Source organism: Chrysoperla carnea, chromosome 1 (genome assembly GCF_905475395.1).
Source record: "Chrysoperla carnea chromosome 1, inChrCarn1.1, whole genome shotgun sequence".
Classification (NCBI taxonomy): Eukaryota; Metazoa; Arthropoda; class Insecta; order Neuroptera; family Chrysopidae; genus Chrysoperla; species Chrysoperla carnea.
Window position 1 is genome coordinate 100136620 of NC_058337.1, and position 21921 is coordinate 100158540.

General features: G+C 30.9%; 1 protein-coding gene across 1 annotated transcript in view; it reads left to right on the forward strand.

Annotated features, from left to right (window-relative positions):
* The window catches only part of LOC123290763 (2-iminobutanoate/2-iminopropanoate deaminase-like), a 121719-nt gene extending 102296 nt beyond the window's left edge, over nucleotides 1-19423 (forward strand). The window contains exons 3-6 of the mRNA XM_044871063.1: nucleotides 11870-11962; nucleotides 18712-18806; nucleotides 18869-19098; nucleotides 19251-19423. Of these exons, the coding sequence (XP_044726998.1) occupies nucleotides 18736-18806; nucleotides 18869-19098; nucleotides 19251-19393 (444 nt within the window). The 5' untranslated portion in view covers nucleotides 11870-11962; nucleotides 18712-18735 and the 3' untranslated portion in view covers nucleotides 19394-19423. The remainder of the gene's footprint in view (nucleotides 1-11869; nucleotides 11963-18711; nucleotides 18807-18868; nucleotides 19099-19250) is intronic.
* The last annotated feature ends 2498 nt before the right edge of the window (nucleotides 19424-21921 follow it).

Consider the following 21921-nt stretch of genomic DNA (forward strand, 5'->3'; position numbering starts at 1 on the left):
ATGCTGTGCTTTTATTGGGAGAATATATCTACTAGTTCAACATCGAAGGCGAAAAAAACAGTCTTTTTATTTGATTAATACTAGTGTAAGGAATTTACACTTATAATATACTGGAAACAGTCTAGATCTTTTTGATAGACTTATAGAAAATTGGCGCGTGGCGCATTGGCGTAAATTGGCAAAATTTAGGCGTATGTAGCACGAGTTGGGCAATCGCTAAAGTATGTTAATAATAGGTTATCACACGTTTATGGTACAAAACTTTATCTACGCTTCTAAAATGTGAAAATAAACGATAATTATTATTTTTTTACAACGCCCGCTCGAGAAGTAGACTTTTCGAGCGCTGTATGTCACCTTCAAAATACACAATAATCGCATACTTAACTATATGTGTTTCATAAACGCACATGTTCGGTTATAGACTACATAATTGCACAGATTCCTAATACACTATACTACCATAAAATATAACCTCACATAATATTAAAACTTAATAAAATATAAAACATTTATACTCGTCAAAATAAAAATTTGTATGCAATAAAATTTAAATTTAAAATAAGTAAATAAATCATTTCTCAAATTGATAAATTTCTCTCAAAGTCAACTTCCCGAGCGATTGTTGTAAAAAGTATTGAATGCTACTTGCGGAATAAGTAGCAAATATGACAGTCGTGATTACGGCATTCGCTCTAAGGTTTATGAGACATTCTTATGAAGACTCGTGTGGTTGTCGCAACTCGCCTACGGCTCGTAGCGACATCTACCACACTCGTCTTCATAAGAATGTCCCATAACCTTACGCTCACGCCGCAACACCACGACTGTCAGATTATTTGCTACTTATCCCACTTGTAGCATTAATAACTATAAATTTGTCAAGACTTACTGAGAAGAATCGAAAGTTAAAAAAGTTGCTATAGTAACTTATTGTTAGTTTAAATTTTGACAGTGATTTGGAGTGTGATAATGAATTCATTACGACACTAGTACGGTAATGAACTATTTTTCCCACGCCTACTGAGTGAGAAAAGTATTGCTTATCTCACGGGCGAAGATAAATAAATTTTAAGGCCTGCAAACTTAAATTTCAATTGGTTATGATTTGTGTGTATAAAAATTTTCTTATAGTCTAAGAGGTGAGCGACCAACTGCAAACATTCTAAAGGCTGATTTTATAATATTTACGTTATTTGGAGAGGGCAAAGAAATAGCCGATAGTCAGCCAACCAGTTTCTGTAGCGTCTGGCATGGAGGCGGCTTTAACTCTGCAAAATACGTGTTTTTTCTAAAATCTGAAAATTTGTATATTGGTGCTGAATATTATTATAAACATAAAAAATATAGTCAATCAGTATATTAATGATCGAAAAATAATAGAAATACGGCAAAAAGCGTTGAAAAACTAATTAACACACTAAGAGGTAATAATAAGTACAATTCATCCTTGAGTCATCTATACATGATTATATATGTAAAAGCTTGAGATATCCAAGCTATAAGGGCCGATTTAATTACAATAAAAAAGAGCGATTACAATTTCTTAAACATTTTCAATATGAGCCTGAAGCTGTTATTTACAATCGTCTGTGGATCAGTCAAGACAAAAAATTGTTTTTTACTTTTAAGAGCAAAAAAAACTTTGTACTTTGAAAACTGTTTTTAACCAAAAATGTTTCTTGACATACTGTTTATACTGATACATTCAAACGTAATAATTTTCATTTCCACCTAATAGTTTAACTATACCAATAAAAAATTAAAAAATTTGAGATGGTTATTTGTTTTGGGTATTAAAAAAAAACATAACTAATAATAAAAAATTATGCTTGTACGTATTAATAAACTTTTATGTTTTTATAATGTTTTGTGGTCATAAAAAAATTACGTCTCTTTTCCTAGTAGACTTTATGATTTATTTTAATAAATTATTTTATTTTGCTGCTAAAATATAATCTCACCTTTTTTAGTGTCACTGCAGTTACAACAGTTTTTTTAATTTAAAGGCTTATTCACAGTTTATTTCGAAATGGTTGAACCGCCGTATCATAGTTAAAAGTACGCTTTTCTATTCAAATTATGCTATTTTTGGTAAACGATACCTAGCCATATAATTGAATTTTGAAACCGAGTGAGTCTAAACTAGGCTTGAAGGAGCTAATCCTCTTTTTTAAAGTAAAATTTACTGCGCTCATTTTTAGAGTAAAATGTTCAGTTTTTGGTGGAAGCAAGGTAGGTAACAAATTGCCCCTGACAAACACCAGTAAAAATTTACGGGAAGATTAATGAGGTTAACACTGAAGTTGGTTGAGTTTTCAATGTTGTATCTCTGAATATTGTCCGGATGTGGATGTGTAGAATGCATCACACTTTTTCAAAGAGGAAGACTTTGCTACTCGGAGTTATGCAAGTTTGACCAAAAGATATATCGCATCTTGACCAAAAGATAAATGTCATCGGATAACAAGTTTTTACACATTAACTTTTATTTCAAATGAATAAACCAGGACTAATATTCTTCAGATAATACCGTTTTATTATCTTTTTATGTTTATTTTTCCCGTGTCCAAATCCAATCGTATCGCATATAACTTTACCTTCACAAAAAAATTTTTTTTTTATAAATACATATTTTAGGTTCAAGAATTATGAGAATGTAATTTTTTAAAGTAATATTTTAGTCGATTAGTATACGATATATTTTTGACACTTTATAGACATTATGGTTAGGTGTTCGTCATTTTTTGTACATACATAAATACATGCTACATGGATATAGGTAGATTATAATTTAATTCGTAAAATATCCTAATTGTGTACCAAGAGGTTACAAAATCTGAAGATTACATGATGAAATGAGATGAATTTTATAATGTAGGTATAAGTATTTACTAAATCGGAAGCGGACGCTTTTTATACCATGCATATATGAAATATACATAGTATATTAAGTTTAGTCCCAAGTTTGTAACGCTTAAAAATAATGATGCTAGGAAAAAAATTTTGTCATAGGTGTTCATAGAATCACCTAATTAGTCCATTTCCGGTTGTCCGTCCGTCCGTCCGTCTGTGGACACGATAACTCAAAAACGAAAAAAGATATCGAGCTGAAATTTTTACAGCGTACTCAGGACGTAAAAAGTGAGGTCAAGTTCGTAAATGAGCATCATAGGTCAATTGGGTCTTGGGTCCGAAGGACCCATCTTATAAACCGTTAGAGATAGAACAAAAGTTTAAGTGTAAAAAATGTTCCTTATCAAAAATTAAACCACTTTTGTTTGAAACATTTTTTCGTAAACATCACTGTTTACCCGTGAGGGCGCCAATTAGGCGGAAATTTTATAATATGTGTACAAACTATACACTAAATGTCGGTCGGTAATGCAGAAACCTATAAAGTCATTTACATATGTACTATACTTTATTAGTTATGTATGTGTCACATGTTTGTATGTGTTACGTGATAAAGAAATCAACACTGACTATGCATGGTATTTCAACAATTAACTCAGTCAATTGTTTGTTTTCACTTGTTAATGAAATAGAAATAGAAATAAGATACATAATTCACCAATCGATCAAACGAAGCTTAGAAAAAAGAATCTATCATAGTAATTTTTCCTCCAAGATAAAGTAAAGTACACTATTCAAGGAGGATTAAAATCTGAGCTGTCGGAGCTACGAGAACTACGTCCAATTCAAGCATGGCTTGATATTATATATTTACTTACTTTTGCTTGTTCTAGAAAAACTAGATTTTATCAATATTCTAAGGGATAAATTTCAATTTAAAGAAAGTCCAGATATGTATTGAATAAAATTAAGGTTCTTGCATATGTATCGAGTAGCATAAGAACTTTATATTAGGGACATTATGGATATTAAAATTTGGAAATGGAGACAGATATAATAATAATATCATACCGGTTTCAGTTACAGTTAAAGATATAAAATTATTCCAGAATTTTTCAGGAATTGTTAAAGCAAATTACAAATATTTAAAAGATAGGTAATATTTGAATTTATTTCTTGGTTACAGTTTGTTAGTACTAATCACAGAAAGTACAAAGGCCAACAAAAAAGTGTGTCTGTCAGCTCTTCGACGCACGACTGGAATTTACTCCTTAAAAACGATTGTCTTTGAACAGGCAGGTTGTACAATGTTTGTGTCCGTCAGGATATTGTCAGTTTCAGACAATAGACGCTTTGCATATGCTATACGTAAAATGTTCCATATTAGGTATGTACACGCATTATTAAAAAGCGAAAGATGCGGTGCGCACGACATATTGTGTACAAAAACGTAACGAGGTCATTGGATCCTTAGATTTTACTCATCATATTTTTTTATATCGTGTGCCTTGTATAAAAAATCGATTATTGAAGTGTTAACTCTAAGAAACTCCAAAAAATGCCTTAAAGGTGATAATTTTGTCACTTTTTAGACTTCGCTCTAATCCAAAATTACTCAAAACATCCCTACTTTTTATACGTTACACATAAAGATGGGCCGCAATCTCGAAGTCAGCACCAAGTGGATTAGTACACAGCACATAATACAAAGTTTCTTCAAAAGATGCACTCAATGTAGAATCAGAACTTCAAAACTATAAGGCCCCCCAGTGTGGAAAATTTAAAATATGGCTTTTAATCAACAGAAGTCATTTTATGTGTTGTATAATAAACTTGAATTCATTACAACGGTTCAACGATTGCGGATTGGCTGGAAAAGACTCCAAGGTGTATCAATGGAAACATTCAAAAGAAAATATCCAATTTCCTTATAGTACATCTTTCAAAAAACTTGGAAATAAAATATCCTATTTCAACTGGCTTTCGATATGGCTTTCAAATGTGGTCAATCATTTTCAGTAACGATTCATTTGTCTACCTCTATGGATAAATGTCTGTATTTAAAAATACAAGGTAAAATATATATAAATAAAGAGTAAAGAATATAAAAACTCCTTTTTTATTTGGTGGCGATGATACTTTTAACTAAAATTTGAAACTAGTACCACATAATTGTAATGAATTTCAACATTACTGTAGAACAGACCTAATTCACATATAAATGAGATATAACTCACACATCATAATATGTATAAGGCCCCGTTGTTGATGTAGATGATATATTTATATACGTAGTAAAGTGTGATTTGTATCCGTCATTGGTTAAAGTGTTAATGGTCATCATTTTACAATATTATTATACAAGACACATTTTCTTATCTGTTCTCATACTATTCGTCCATAACCGTATAGTGAGAGTCATTTATAATGTCATTGTTTTGTAACAGTAAGCACTAATATACTTTTGGATACGCCGCAGTAACGCAATAACATAGTAAACAATGGCTTTTAAGAAGGAAATGGAAAACTAACAATTATATTATTTTCCGTGAGTGAAATATAATTAACTTAACTGTTCCGAAGCAGCATAGATGAAAGCTATGTATGCTTTTGTGTATGATGTACATTAAGGAATAAATTTAGGATATAGTTTGGCATCCTCAATACAAAGTAATAACAACTTCAACTGTTCACTTAAAAAAAGAAATACAGAGAGTGAATCGGTGAAAGTTCGCCCTTTTTCTTCTTCTTCCCATTCACAGACAGCGCTCGTGTAGAGACTGAAATTTAACAATAGCTCTATTTCTCACTTAAAGATCACGCTCATGAAGTAAAATTTAACAATAATTATATTTCATACTCATAGGTGACGCTTGTATTCTAAATGAAAAAAATATTAAATTTAAAGGCACAGTCAAAACTGAAAATTTATGTTTTAGTGTAATGCAACAATCTTGCTGCAAGACAAATACTTTATATGCAACACATTGACCAAGATCTTCGAGTCTTGGTTTTGCTTTTAAAAGGACCAGTTTTGGAACTAAATTTTTTGAACTGATTCAAATAAGGATACGGGGTAGATCATTTTAATGTATATTGTGGGACATCATATTCTGGACCAGAGATTGGACCTAGTTCTTCGGGTTTTTTATTAGCCAATTATGATACTTAACGGTAAGAGATAAAATATCACTTTAAATTAGAAAGTTGACCGTCATAAAAACTAGTATATTTTATCCAAATCAATTTTTCGAAAATCGTCAGCTTTCTGAAGAAAATCGATATATTTTAAGCGTACTTTCTTGATTAAATGCAATAATGAGTTTTTCGAAAAAATGTTTGGAACAAAAGTTTGTTTTTCTGAGGAACAACTTTCTAATTTAAAGTGTTATTCTATCTCTTACCGTTTAGAATCTAAATTGGCTATCATAGCAAACCGAAGAACCGGTCCACTTATGTCAGAACATGATGTCCCCCATCAAACTATACAATTTTTGATCAAGTTACCCTGTATATTATTCAACTATCATTTTATCTTTTGGAAAACATCAGGGATATTATTCATCAAATTAAAGATAAAGAAAGGCTATTTAACGTTGATTTGATATGGCGCATATCTGGATTTTTAAGCGAGTGCAATTGAAATAATTTGTTATTGTAAACGGACTTCTTTAGACCAAACTTGAACTGTATAAGTATAAATTAATGTGGATTGCGGATAGATATAGATGAGATGGATGAGTGAATGTGACCATCACATAATAATAATAATATTCCAAGTCCAAGCATTTGTTTGCTTGGTTACGTTGCTTGTTAAAATGTTGCGGTTATAATATTAATATAATGATGAACATATACCATCACACATGTATATGTAATAAATAATATTTGTGATAAATAATGATAGTTATCAATCACAAATTAAGATATTATTTCATTTAAATGTACAGTGTGTTTGTTTTAAACAATAACAATACCAATGAGTTATCAACAATTATAATCTAGTTTGTATTAGGATAGTGATCCTAACAAAAATTACCCTCTGCTAATGTCGTTCTCAAAAAATCAGGTAAAAATATTCAGTCATAGGTAATTTTTCATTGGATTTAATATTTTTTGAAGTGTTCAAGTTTTAATTTTACCCATTATGTTATGATTTTCGAAATTAGATATGTGAACAGCTTTTAAATGAGAAACTGAACTTACTCAGAAACTGGGTCTCGAGCCCAGGTCCTCTAGATATCTTGTCTAGGACGTAACCAACTCCGTCACTTCTGTTCTACATATGTATTTCAACTATGTGTAACATCTCGGCATCTTGTTCTACTTATATGTTTATGTATACAGTATACACAAACAGTTCCCACTGCTCACATAAGGGATACAAATTACACGGTAAGAAATGCATGCCGTTTTCTACAAAGCTGGCATGGTATATAGACAAATACAATAGTATCTATGCTAGCATAAGTATTATAACAGTGTTAAATAAGTCCATTCACCAGAAGTATTGTGGGTATCGCCAACCAGTATAGACCTGACGCTCATCTTGCATTGACAAGTCTGCCATAACTATTGCTAATGTCGCTATTCCCTCAATACAGTACACAGTATGACGTTCATACCGATACAGTAGGGCGTTCATGCTGATACTGACAAAGTGATATCCACAAAAAATTTCCTTCAGCGTACATATTTTTATTAGGAAACCAAATTTTGAATTTATTTCAAATTTTGTATACTTTATATAGTCCTCGCAAATGGTATTTTAAATAGCTCTTGCCATCTTAACACATTATAACACATGGCATATGAGGGTGAAATGGTAGGCATCCTTATCGTGATCCTACAGATCTTCTATAGAAGAAAGAAGAAATTTCATTACCCCCCCCTCCCCACTTCTTTACCTTTGATCTTATTTTCTTGGTCTTTTTTTCTTCGGTCTCTGCTGAGACTCCATCTTCTTTCCTGGATTATTCTTGGGAGGATTCAAAACCAACCTCAAATGCAGAATTGAGATTTATACTGTAAACAGTATGAGTCAATGGTTGTCACATCATCAGAATGTATTTCAACATCTGAAAACTAATAAACTAATAAATGCGACACAAGCAGCCCCAGGCTAACAGCGCTTTTTGTCGAATGTCTTTGTTATTTTGGTATTTGCTATTCCGTTTTAAGAAAGTCAAAATTTGCGATTCAATTTAAATGTACTCTTTCCTATAATATTGTTTGCACTTTGATTGAATTTTAGATCGGATCTTTCGAATCAGAACAGACATCTGAAGTCGATATAGGCAACTTATTAGGAAATAATTAACTTTTACATTCTAATTGAATTGGTCATCCTAAAATCTCGGTTTGTGGAATTTAGAGCTGTTATTGAATATTTTGAAATTTAAGTAGACACCTTCTACTCGTGTTTTTAAAGCACTAAATACTTCACACAAAACACAGTGTGAAAATGAACTATGATGACTTAATAATAACATTTAAGTACTTTAATTTACTATTTAAAAATATATATGTATTTAGATACTTTTATTAAGGATGAATGTCAATTATTGCGGCTCATTTTTTATAATTTATAAAATGATTTTATCTGTAAAAAATATTATTTGAAATAAAGAATTGGTATCAACATCTTAATACTTTAATCGAATTAAAAATCATTCAATGATTTATTTGAAAATTATCTAACACTAACTGCAGTATTATAATCAATAGTGCTGTAAAAGTAATTGAGTAAACGTATGTATTCGTTACTGAAATAATCCGTATCTATCATATCGTTATGTTCTTATGTTACTCAATACTTTTGATACATATTACGCAAATTACGAGCAACCTTTGAATAGAGCTCGTACAAAACAAAGTGGCACCGAGCAAGAGAGAGTGTAGATACGAGTGCACATACATATACATCATACACTCTCTCTTGCTCGGTGCCACTTCGTTTTGTACGAACTCTACAATCTTTGAAGTGCTTATAACTTCTTCGTTTTTAAGTTAATTTTAATTTCACTTTCAAATTTTCACGTTCAGTCTAGTTTTACATTTTTATGCATAATATGGCCAATTCGACGTCAGAATTGTCCTCTATTGTATATAATCTGAATAAGAAATTTGAGTAACGAAAAATGTATGTAACGAGATAAATTTGTGCGTAATATTTCAGTACTCGGTACTAAATGGCATGCTCGTTACTCAGTATTCAGTACATACGGATTATTACAGCTCTACTAATCAAAGTACGAGTTTTCATAACTTGGATAATTATTTTATTATAAAATACAAACGAAATTGATTTAAGCTATGTATAGACAGAGATATCGCCCTGAATTCCGCAAGTCTCATGAAAACTTTATGAGGGATCTGAAATCCCAGAAGAGTACTGGATTTTCTATTTTTTTGAAAGCATTACAAAAACTAGCCATTTTGATAGATTTATTAACGCAGAAGTACAATCTTAAAGCTTAGACCAATTGGTTGTTGAATTTGGAAAGTTGACATTGGTGATACACTTTATATGTACCCCAGTTTTTGTTTTCGCTTTGATTGGATTCCACATAAAATCTTTTGAAAAAAAACCGACAACTGTATTCGACTTAACGAAAATAATTAGTTTTTACATTCTAAATGATTGTTTGGTCAACGTCATAAAATGTTATTCGTTTGAGAACAATTACATGTTTATTTTTTTCCGCCTTTCAATTTTCAATTTTCAGGAATTAAAATTTTCACATCAGCACTTTATTACTTTTTTTATTTAATAAAAATACATATAGTGAGTATGCGAACATTTTTAAAATTATGAGTGCTACAGGCCCCAAACGGATCCAAGGTATTTAAACAATTACCTTCGATAGTTATCGTTTTCACCTGTGTTTTGCTGATATAACTAACAATTTATAGTATTTTTTTCTTGTTGTAAAAATTTAAAACATTTAAAATAATATTTTGTACAAATATTTCTTCTTTTTGTGTTCTTTAAAGTTGAGATGATGAACCAATATATTATTTAAAAGTGACAAATGATAGCCGTATATCTCACACGTCAAACTAAAACAGGTTCAGTTTTATAAACGACCAAATGATGAACGTGCATACCATCCAACAACATTCATATATATATACAGCTATGTGTCTGTCTGTTTGTCTGTTTGTCTGTCTGTCCTTCCGACATCCATCTATCCATCCATCCATCCATCCATCCATCCATCGATCAGTCATTTTATATACACAATTATTATCTGTTTTGAATGAAAGATGAAATAAAAAGATTTCTTGTTTCGTAATTTTTTTGTAGATATTTTGAAAGAACAGGATGTTCCTTATTCCTTTTTTTCATTTAGTACTTAAAAATAATATCTTTGACTGTAAAGGTAAGACCACACGCATTAAAAAAAACTTATTCAATTAAATTTTCGAAATTTTTTCGTTACTTACACAGAAAATATCAGAATCAAATCTTACATTTTGCTGAAAATAAATTTTGCACAGTTAGGATAATTAATAGACGTATGGATTAAGGGACCCATTTTCCAAATGGTTTCTGCCAGGTGGGTGTTGATGATTGTCTGGTTTGATTATTAGTTTTACGCAAGAAACTTGAAAATTGTCTGTCAGTAAAATTGGCTTCGTCTGAAGTCCTTTTTCACCGGAATTTTTCTGTTTTTCCATTTTTAACTCAGTAAATATTGCTTTTATCTAATCGAAAAACAAGTATCATCTTTTATAGCTTTTTTTGTGCTATAATATTAATTCCTAGAAAATATCACGATTTTGATTTAGTTGGGAAGAATTATTCATCTTTTAAGCTTACAATATAAGCGTTAGAAGAAACATATCTTCGTGGTTCAATTCTCATTCTTCAAAGTACCTACTTTAAAAATGTTAATTAAAGCAAGTTTAAATTTAACTTCTAAACTTGCAACGCCTTCAAAAATTCTCATATGTTCAGCTAAAAATATTACAAATTACACTTTAAATTTTATGGGTAAAAAAAGGTTTTCCTGAAAATAATTCTAACACACGTGGCAGAACTCTGTTAGACAAGTGGTAGCCATTTAGCTTTTTGTCACCAGTAAGCATGAATGGAACCAGCGACGTATTCAAGTTCTTTACTTTCAAAATCTTGGTGAGCCTCTAATAGGAAGAAGAATGATCCGGGTATAATGTTACTTCAAAATAAATGGTTAAAAGTCTCAAAAATCTAAAAAAGAGGAAGACGATGAAATACCCCCCAACCCCACCCTAGGATGAAATACTGGATCCGCCATTGAAAACAGCTGATAGACGTTTAGTGGTTTTCCATAATAACTGAACTGTAACATGTAAAATTAATAAAAAGTTATCAAATTTTTTTTAGTCAGTGCGAGAGGTTATAATTGACTGAGTTAATTGTTGAAATACCCTGTATAGAAAGTGTTGAATAACAGTGCTTGAATTGTTTTTAATAAATTTGAAAAGTTTAAAATCAACACAATTATACAAATCACGCATATTTGTTTTGGTTTTCAAATTTTTGAAAATTTTCGAAAATATCTTCTAGAAAATTTTTCTTCTTTTAAGAATCTTTACTTTTCTCATTAGCACACATTGATATATATTTTACATATACAGGGTACATATCAAAATTAGGCAAATTTATAGCCGCGATTATTAAATAATTAAAATTTAAAATATTCAAAAATACTAATATTCTTAAGACTGAAAAATTATTTTTAAAGATTATTTAAAATTGAGAATATTCTTACTTTTATTATCACAAATTTTTGAGTAATTTTATTAATAAAAGTTTGTTCAAAAATTTTGTCTATCGACCTTTCACCCAATTTTTTTGTGTTATTTACAATCTGATATTAAATTTTGGAATACCACCTATGTTGAACATTTGAGTCACAAAAACATCAAATATGTCAATATGATTGTTATTCTTAAATACTCAAATTATAATAATAACATAGAAACTAGTTTTCTGTATTTAATATGTCCTTCTTCTGATTTTCAGATATTATACAGAGTGAGCTAATTATCTTACAACAACATGCAAGCTTACTAACGAAGAACTCAAGTTTCTGACTAAAGCAGATCCATAGAAAAGGTAAATTTCGGATAGTTATTTAATCTCCCAAGTATGCTTATAGAATAGAGAAAACAACATTACACAAATTTATCGCTTAACACTCGTTTTTGGTTCGGAGATCAATAGAATCATCAAGAAATGGGATCGAATTACCTTGCCATTTGGTTTTCGACCTCCGAAAATTTGAATTTGCTATTTTATGTCATGTATCGAACAAATAAACGAGATAGAAATTGAAACAAAAATTGATTCTCAATTTTTTTTATATATTTTCGTAAAAAAATTAAAATGAGTTTTTGCACTATTATTTCCTCATTCTTGTAATTATAATGCCTATATTTTTTAATAATATTATTATGTAAATGAAAATATATGCAATATAATCACATACAAGATATAATCCTTGTGTGAAAACTATATTGAAAAGATGTAAAACTTATAAATATAGTTGGATCTATTGGATTTTGATAAAGAACTCGAAGAATTTTTGCAAGTAGCTATTTTTTTAACTACGTTTCTTTTTTTTTTTTTTGTAAAAAATGCAGAGGAGTTTTCCGGATCCGGAAAACATTCCTCGCAACCTTCTGCACGCGGTATTTATCTCTACATTGTTTTCTTTGGTGACGATTTCTTGAATATCTTTGCTTCTATTGATCGGATTGAGAAGAATAAAAGAAGAATTGTTTTTTAAGAATTTCTGCATCGACCTATCCTATTATCGAATCCTAAATATACCAAAATAACCTCAAAATCTCAAGAAATCATATTTTCAACTTTTTCTTATAATTTTTCGAAAAATGAAGGAATTGAGTTGCAATTCTGAGTAGGACCATTTTACGGTACACATTTTTCGTATTTCGTTCATGAATGGAGTTTAATAGCTTAAAGTGTGTTGCTAGTGTGAAGGGCATGCCAAGTTTGGCAATGCCGATACTTACTCGGAGACCTAAGGCCCATTGTGATATTTCCATTTAAATTATTAATAAAGCCCATTTTATTAGCTTAATTCACGCTTGCGCGTGAGGTTTACGAATGAAACATTATCATATCAAATTCTAACAAAAGAGTGGAAAGGGCTAAATGTCAAAAGAAAATACTAAAATACGAATCTTTGAGTTCAACGTTTTTTTTTTTATGGATTAAATAAATCAACTTGTGAAATAGGAATTTTTTTTAGATAAACACCACAGATGTCTTTGATCAAAATAACTGATAGAGATATCAAAATTCACCTTTCTTGACCGTATATAATACCATTAATATAAAAATATGAATTTTGAATATTCAGAGTTAAATTTTTTGTTGTATAAAAAGAAGATATTAGTTAAATACCTAATAATTTCCTATGTATAGTTTTTATATCGTAATTACTATTTAATGAGTATTTACTTCTGCTAATTATACGCAAACATTGATAATTCTATTACAATACTAATTTCTATACTAATTGCGTTTTCATTCCTACTTGTATCATACCGACACTGATGTCCCTTCTATTTTCAGAAAATCGTAACGATGAACTTTATAAAGAATAACTTTTTTTTTTCATATTTCCTTTATCTTTTTAAAATTATGAACAACAAATTAATTATTACCTCTACTTTGTCAACTTGAAATTTTGAAAAATAGAAGCCCATACTTTTGACGTTGGATTATGAAGAAAAAGATAAGGTTAAAAAGATATTTCAAAAGGTTTATTCACACATGTCCTCTTTATACCATGCATATATGTAATATGCAAGGTATACTAAGTTTAGTCCCAAGTTAAGTTTGTAACGCTTAAAAATATTAATACTATGAACAAAACTTTGGAATATGTGTTTATAAAATCACCAAATTAGTCCATTTTCGGTTGTCTATCCGTCTGCCCGTCTATATGCCAACACGATAACACAAAAACGAAAAAAGATATCAAACTGAAATGTTTACAGCGTACTCAGGACGAAAACAGTGAGGTTATGTTAAATGAGCAACATAGGTCAATTGGATCTTGACCTATGGGTTCGTAGGACCCATTTTGTAAACCGTTAGAGATAGAACAAAAGTTCAATATATAAGCATCTTAATTGTTGTAATTGTGTTAAAATTCATTCTTCATAGAGAGTGCGGTCTACGTTATAGGCCGTACTACTTAAAAAAAAAAAAATTTTACGTAAAAAAGTGCGAGAGTGCATCAATACTCAAACACTGATTTAAAATGACTTTACGAATAAACACCTTATGGTGTGAATTTGTACAAGATGACTCAGAAAAACCAACCATAAAAGATTGTTTTAAGTGGATATTTGAAAACCTTAAGAATAATGTGAATAACTTAGAAGAGAAACTACAAGGAATACAAAACGAACCAAATGGATTTTTCCTTAAATTCAATGAACCAACTATCTGCAACGAAATAGTTACAAAATGTAATGGGGAAGGAAAGATCAAAATTGAAAATGGCCCAATAAAGACATTAAATATACGCCGGAATTGGATTCCGAAAAATAAGAATTTTTCGATTACCATTCGAAATGTCGAACGAAGACATTAAAAATGAACTAGCTAAATATGGAAACAACCTAGAAATTCAAGATGAATATTGGTCTGAGCAATATGCACCAAAACAATATAAATTTAAGAATGGTAACAGAATAGTGCAATGCATATTGAAAAAACATATACCATCCTTTATATATGTAAAGGGACTTACGAAAACCAACCAAAAACTTGTGCTTACTGTGGTAGCAACGACCATCTAATAGCTTCATGTTTTAGACGTACACAAGCCAGAGATAATAAGCCTACATATAGCGGGGCATCAATAAACAGTGTACCTGTCAATGCAGAAATGCAACAGGCGACGGCAGAAGAACTGGACACTCAGAACACCTCAGATACAGAAACAGAAGGCCCAAAAAAAACCCAAAAGAGAACACACCCATCATCATCAAATGGTGAGACTGGGAATGAAATGGAAGTTGAATCCATAATTCCAAGCACTCCAACAGAGGAAAAAATTAAGCCAAATAAAAAGAAACCAAAAGAAGAATTCAATTTTGAAGAATATATACAGCCTTTTATAAATATCATAGATCTCGAACCAAATAACTAAATTCTAACATCTAGTCAACTAATAAATTTCCTAAAGAAAACGTCTGAAACACAAAATTTATTAGAAACCGCCAGAAACTACACTGACAAAACTGATAAATTAATAGAAATGTTGCAAATCTTACATAAAAAATTAAATGACAGATCTACTAAAGTAAGAATAACCAGAATTATAAACCAGCTCACCCTTCAACTGGAATCTTCGTACTTAGCCGCAGCTGGATTCGATACCGAAAACAATTCTAAAATAAACTCCAACAATGAATAACATCGTCCTAATTCAATGGAATTGTAACGGTTTTCTTAGAAACATCGGAGAAATTCAACTGTTAATTTCAAAATTAAATCCAATAATAATCTGCATCCAAGAATCTCACCTTTCACCCCTCCAAACTACTACCCTCACGGCTGTCAAAAACGTCTATCACTCAGAAACAATGCAAATACAAACAAAACTACAAAGTATCACAGTTAAAATACACCTATCTGCAACAAAAATAATCCACGTTACTAATTTATATCTCCCACCTGGGCAGTGTCATTTAGAAGAACTACAAGATCTTATCGAACAGCTACCTAAACCATATATTATTGTCGGTGATTTCAATACACAAACCCAAATTTGGAGCCATAAAACTGACCGCAACTGAATTGAATTGGAACGTATACCCTGACTTATGTTGTAGCGATCACTTCCCCATAATCATCGATATAAATACCTCCAAAAATATACCCAAACGGAAATCAAAACGATGGATAATTGAAAAGGCCGATTGGGATCACTTCAAACAACAATCAGTGACAAATACAGAAATAACAAATAATATAGATACCGATATCGATAACTTTAACAAATTATTGTTGCGAGCGGCTGAACAAAGTATACCCCAAACGAATTACTTAGTCTCCAAGCAAACACCAGTATCATGGTGGTGTGAGGATGTAAAAACCGCAATAAAAAACCGCAAAACAGCCCTGAAAACATATAAAAAAAATTCTACGGCTGAAAATTTCATTGAGTTCAAAAGGAAACGCGCCATTACAAGAAACTTAATAAGAGAAAAGAAAAGACAAACATGGACAAATTTTCTAGCTACAATTGATAGTAATGTGTCAATAAGCCAAGCTTGGAACTCGGTACGAAAACTATCAAATAAACACTCAAATAGTGCGTTAGACCATGTCATAGTTGACAATAAACTCGTTACAGAACCAGGTGACATCGCTGAAATTTTTGCTAATCATTACGCCACAACATCAAGCACAACGAACTATCAACCCGAATTTATTACATATAAACTAAACACTGAAAATACCCATATCGATATCCATAGTGACAACACTATTAACTCGCGACTCCAGTGGGAACTAGAACAACGTGGAATGTTAAATTCCGCCCAAAATGGCTTTAGGCCTAATAGATCAACAATAAATCATCTGATATCATTAGAAGATGATATATGTAGAGAATTCCAATCAGATGAAAGCCTAATCGCTATCTTTTTCGACCTGAAACGAGCATTTGACATGACCTGGAGACACAAAATCATCAAGCAACTTTCTGATAATGGAATCCGCGGACATATATTGAATTTTATAGAAAATTTTCTTAAAAATCGCAAAATTTGTACCAAAATCAATGACACATACTCATCATTTAAAATCCAAGAAAATGGTCTACCACAAGGATCAATCTTAATCTGACGACTTAGCTATAACTCTCAGAACAAAGGATACTCTAACAGCACAGAAATTATTGGGAACGTCCTTAAAAAATCTAGAAGAATGGTCGACAAAAAATGGTCTTCAGTTTTCCGTAGAGAAAACTAAATGGATGAATTTTCACCGGACCCGTAAAGAAAAACAAATAGAGATACAATTATACAACGAAAAATTATCTTTTACAGACACCCATTCCTTCTTGGGTCTTACTTTTGACATAAAACTAACTTGGGTTCCTCACATAAAAAAATTAAAAGCAGCCTGTACACAAGTTCTGAATCTAATCAAAATAATTAATGGTCAGAACAGCGGATCAAATCGGAAAACACTATTACAACTGTATCGATCTTTGATCCGAACTAAGTTAGACTACGGTGTGTCGTTTATTCTTCAGCCAAGACCCATCATCTTAAACTGCTAGACTCAGTACACAATCTAGGTATAAGATTAGCAACTGGCGCATATCGGACTTGTCCAACAGAAAGTTTATACTGTGAATCAAACGAACCGTCTCTAAAACAAAGAAGAAATTTTCTATTAATGAAATACTTCTTAACTGTCAAAAGTCAAGAAGATCATCCGAATTCTGCTTTAATATCAAAACACAAACATTTAGAGATCTTTACAATAAAAGAAAAATACCCAAGACCATTTTTAGCCAGACTGCAAATACTGATCAGAAGCATGGGATATGTTTCCCCAGAAATCATAAAAAAGGAAAAATCTGAAAAACCACCCTGGAGAAGACATAACATCAGTTGCATAAGAGACTTAGAACAATATTCAAAATCAAATACTCCAGTACAGATCTTCCAAAATGAATTTCTAAAAATTCGAAATATGTATCCTAATCACATACAGATATATACGGATGGCTCTAAAACAAACGATACAAGTGGATGCGCCTTTACTATCAACAATCAAGAAAAAAAATTTAAATTCACCCGAAGCTGTAGTGTTTATACGGCGGAAACCATGGCTATCTTTGAAGCTATTAAATGTCTTGCTCAAAGACCGAAAATGAAATACATTCTTTACAGACTCACGCAGTGCAATAAATGCTTTAACATGTAATGAGGATACAAGTGACCCCCTCATTTTTAACATACAAAAATTAAATGAGCAGCTCTCGGAACAAAGCTATGAATTGATATTTGCGTGAATACCAGGTCATGCTGGTATAACTGGAAATGAGGAAGCTGACAAATTAGCCAATGAAGCTACAAATGACGGACAACTTATCTCACAGATACCTCTAAAAGATGAGCTATATAATATAAAGAATTTCCTTAAAAACTCATGGCAAGAGAAATGGTTGAAATCAAATGTAAAATTAACGGAGATTAAGTCTACAATTGGTGAATGGGAAAAATCATGTATACTTACAAGAAGAGAAGAAGTAGTTTTAGCCAGATTAAGAACCGGACATACACGTTTAACACATAAGTACATTTTATGTATATGCGAAAAATGTCATTTCAATTTAACTGTCAGCCATATGCTGATAGAGTGCCCTATACTGAAAGACTGCTTATCCCTCCAGGGAATAGTCAACTGTAGTTTAAAAAATTTAATTGGTGATAATATAAATAACGTGAATATAATACTTAAAATTCTTAAAGAAGTGAAGTTATTTAATAAGTTGTGAAACTATGACCGTAACCTGAATCATCTGGTATTTCAATTGTTTTTATCAAAGTTTATATAATTTTATATTACTATTAGAAATATATCATAAACACTATAAAAAAACAAATTATGTAAAAATTAGAACTTGTAAATAATCAAATTTGTTAATTTTAAAACGCAAATAGCCTCAGTAGCTGAAGCGTAAAAAAAAAAAAGATAAGCAAATAAATAGTTTCAAGTATAAAATACCGTATATTTGTATAGAAACATTAAGATTCAATCCGCGTAGGAACAATCAATTTAATTTTAAGAATCTTCATTAGAGTTGGGTCAAGTCAGATAGAAAAATGGCATCAAAACCAATTATCCGCAGAACAATAAGTACAAATTCAGCACCGAAGCCAGTTGCACCTTACAGGTATTTATTTAAAAAATGAAAAGATTAATTTTGAAAACTTTTTATTAAACACTTCTTTTTAGCCAAGCAGTTAAAAGTGATCGCACTGTGTATATCAGCGGATGTGTGGGTCTCGACAAAGATACGGGAAATCTTGTTGATGGTGGTGTTCAAAATGAGACTCGACAAGCGTTGATAAATTTGGGGAATGTACTGAAAGCTGCTGGTTCATCTTATGAAAAAGTACTTAAAACAACTGTATTTTTGGATGATATTAATGATTTTAATGCTGTGAATGAAGTTTATAAGGAATGTAAGTGGTGCAACTCGTGAATCCATATTATTATATCTATCACAATTATTATTATCATTATGCCTTAAAAATCAAATATTATTTGCGCAGTATGCCATTAGAAAGAGCTTTGCAGTACTAAATATAATTAACAACTATTAATTTAATTCCAGTTTTCAAAAATGATTTTCCTGCTCGCACAGCACTTCAAGTTGGAAAATTACCAATAGGAGCTAAAATTGAAATCGAAGCTATAGCATCGACAGGTGATGTGATACAAGAACAATCGCTTATTATTACATTTCCTAGCTCTTAAAATACTTGAATATTTATTATTCTTCAAAATATGTTTGAAGTGAAAAAAATCAGTATTGTACAAAAATAAATAAAATTGTTTATTTAATTAAGATAACATATAGTAATTTTTCATATAGAACTTTTACAAAACCACCAGGATCCTATTTGAGAATTATGCAAACTTTTTAGGGTTGTACATCTTTCAGCCATCTTTGCAATTTACAACTGTGATGGCCTACCCTTATTTAATCACATCATCTTCGAATTCTCATAAAATGAAAATCGCGTTTAAATTATTTCATAAAAATCAATTTCAAATGTTGTAGTTACACGATTTGTATGTACATGTTGATTGTAGTCACTTTTTGTTGACCCAATAACAGCGGAATTTCCACAAATAAAATTCTAGTGATTTCCTCGGGATTGATCTCCACAGAAAAATTCAGTATTATTATAGGTTTTGGGCACCAAGTTCACTGTTTTCTCTAGAAGCATTCTTTAAGATGAGCTTGAGGGTCCATTTTTTACACTTCCACATACACTATTTTCCTGAAAACCTGGGAGCTTACAATGAAGAACAGAGGGAGAGATTTCACCACGATTTCCGCAATCGAGAGACGATACCAAGGAAGGTGGAATGTCACTATGCTTGCAGACTACTGTTGATTGCTTATTCGGGAAACTTACGAAGGAAATCGGAAAAGGACTCGGTGAAGTATCAAGGAAAAGAAGAAAAGGTTTTATAAAAAAGATGAATAAGTATATAAGCATTTTTATATTATTCATTGGTTTTAAAAAATATTATACAAAATATTATTCAGAATTATAATTTTTAATAAACGAGTGCTTTTACCAATTTTTTGTGTTTGAATTTGTAAAAAAACCCTTATGTGATATAAAAAAAAGTACATCACTTCTGAATTCAGCGCATTCTAAAACATATAATTTAGTAACAATATCTCATGCAGCTGACAAAAATTTTTTTTTGCTTACCTGTGTAATTAGAGGTATTAACTACAAATTAATAAATATCTTTTTTTTTCTTATTTTAGTAAGATAATTTAACTGATTTTTTAAATGCAATTGAGGAAAATATCTGAAAAAAAAATTACGAAAATGTTCAAAAACCTGCCTTGGTTTATGGTATATAAAATAAAAAAATTTTTTATAATAAAAATTAAAATTCAATGTCACGTAATATAAAAATTAATATCACAATATTTTCAAGGTAATTTTATCTGTCTGTCAAAAAGTTGATGAAGCTTAGCTTAGCTTGGTTCCTGTTAAAATGTCATTAACCTATTAATTTAAAATCAGTTATACATATATGTATGCATACATATAAACAGGTTGATTTTTAAAAAAATATCCATCTACTTTTATTGAAAAAGGTTTGGATTATCAACAAAGCGGTTAAATTTGGTTCTCCTTGCAATCGGGGGGAATGAAAATGCACCTAGTATTTTTTTAAAGGTGCCTTCCGGGTCAAACGATGATCAGCTTTGTTTTTTAAATGGAACTATCTATTTTGTTCATCTTATATCACTCCAAGGGCCTCTATTAGCAAAGTTATTACAGGACACTGGTTGGGCGACAAGCATGGTGAACGCCTGGGCCTGGGAGTGTATCACCACTACTGCAGGAGCTGTCACAGTGGTTAGAAGGAGAAGATAATGTCTCATCTTCTCTGCCACTGCCCAGATTTTGTCATAAGCAAAAGGACTTACTTGAGCTTCTCTTTGACGACCTCTCCGACCTAAAGTACGTCGATGTCAAAGCAATCCTGCTGTTCTTAGACAGCTCCAAATGGTTCATGGAGTAGTAGTCGGGGATGAGCCAACCCTCTTTCGGTATCACAACGGACCCTATGGTCTAATTGTGTCCCACCCCAAGACAGCCACTCTAACCTTACCTAATCTACCTATTTTTTGTTGATTATTTTTAAACTTTGCATAAAAAAATCAACTTTAGTTTTGAATCAATTTTTAGCAACTGATTTCAGGTATTTTCAGGTTAAAAAGTTTCCTCTTTGTACAGATTATTATTTTTTGTCGAAAAATAAATAATTTTTTACAATAAAATTTTCTTTCTAAACTACGGTTTACCTACAGGTACCTACAGTTTTTAGCCTTGAAAGTCCGAAAAATTCGGATACCGAAAATTAAGATTCAAGAACCTCCTACAAAAAATTAGTTGTTTTATACAAAAAAACCAAATGGACCATTATTTGATCCGGAGGACAACTTCGTAAAATATAACATTATACATGTTTTTCTTTGCTTACGACTGTAAGAAGACTCGGATTTTACCACTTTATGATATTCAAAACAGTTTTCAAAAAAACTAGCTGAAAACTTTTTAAAAAATCACCGTGTATAAACAAACAAACTACATATGTAATATCTAATAAGTCAAAACTAAATAGATATTAGCTAGGCTAGGTTAGATTAGGTATAACAAAAATACCTGTAAAGTATTATTTTTAATTATATTTTTTAATTAGAATTCAAAATAACTACTAAAATTATGTACTCATGTACTCATCAC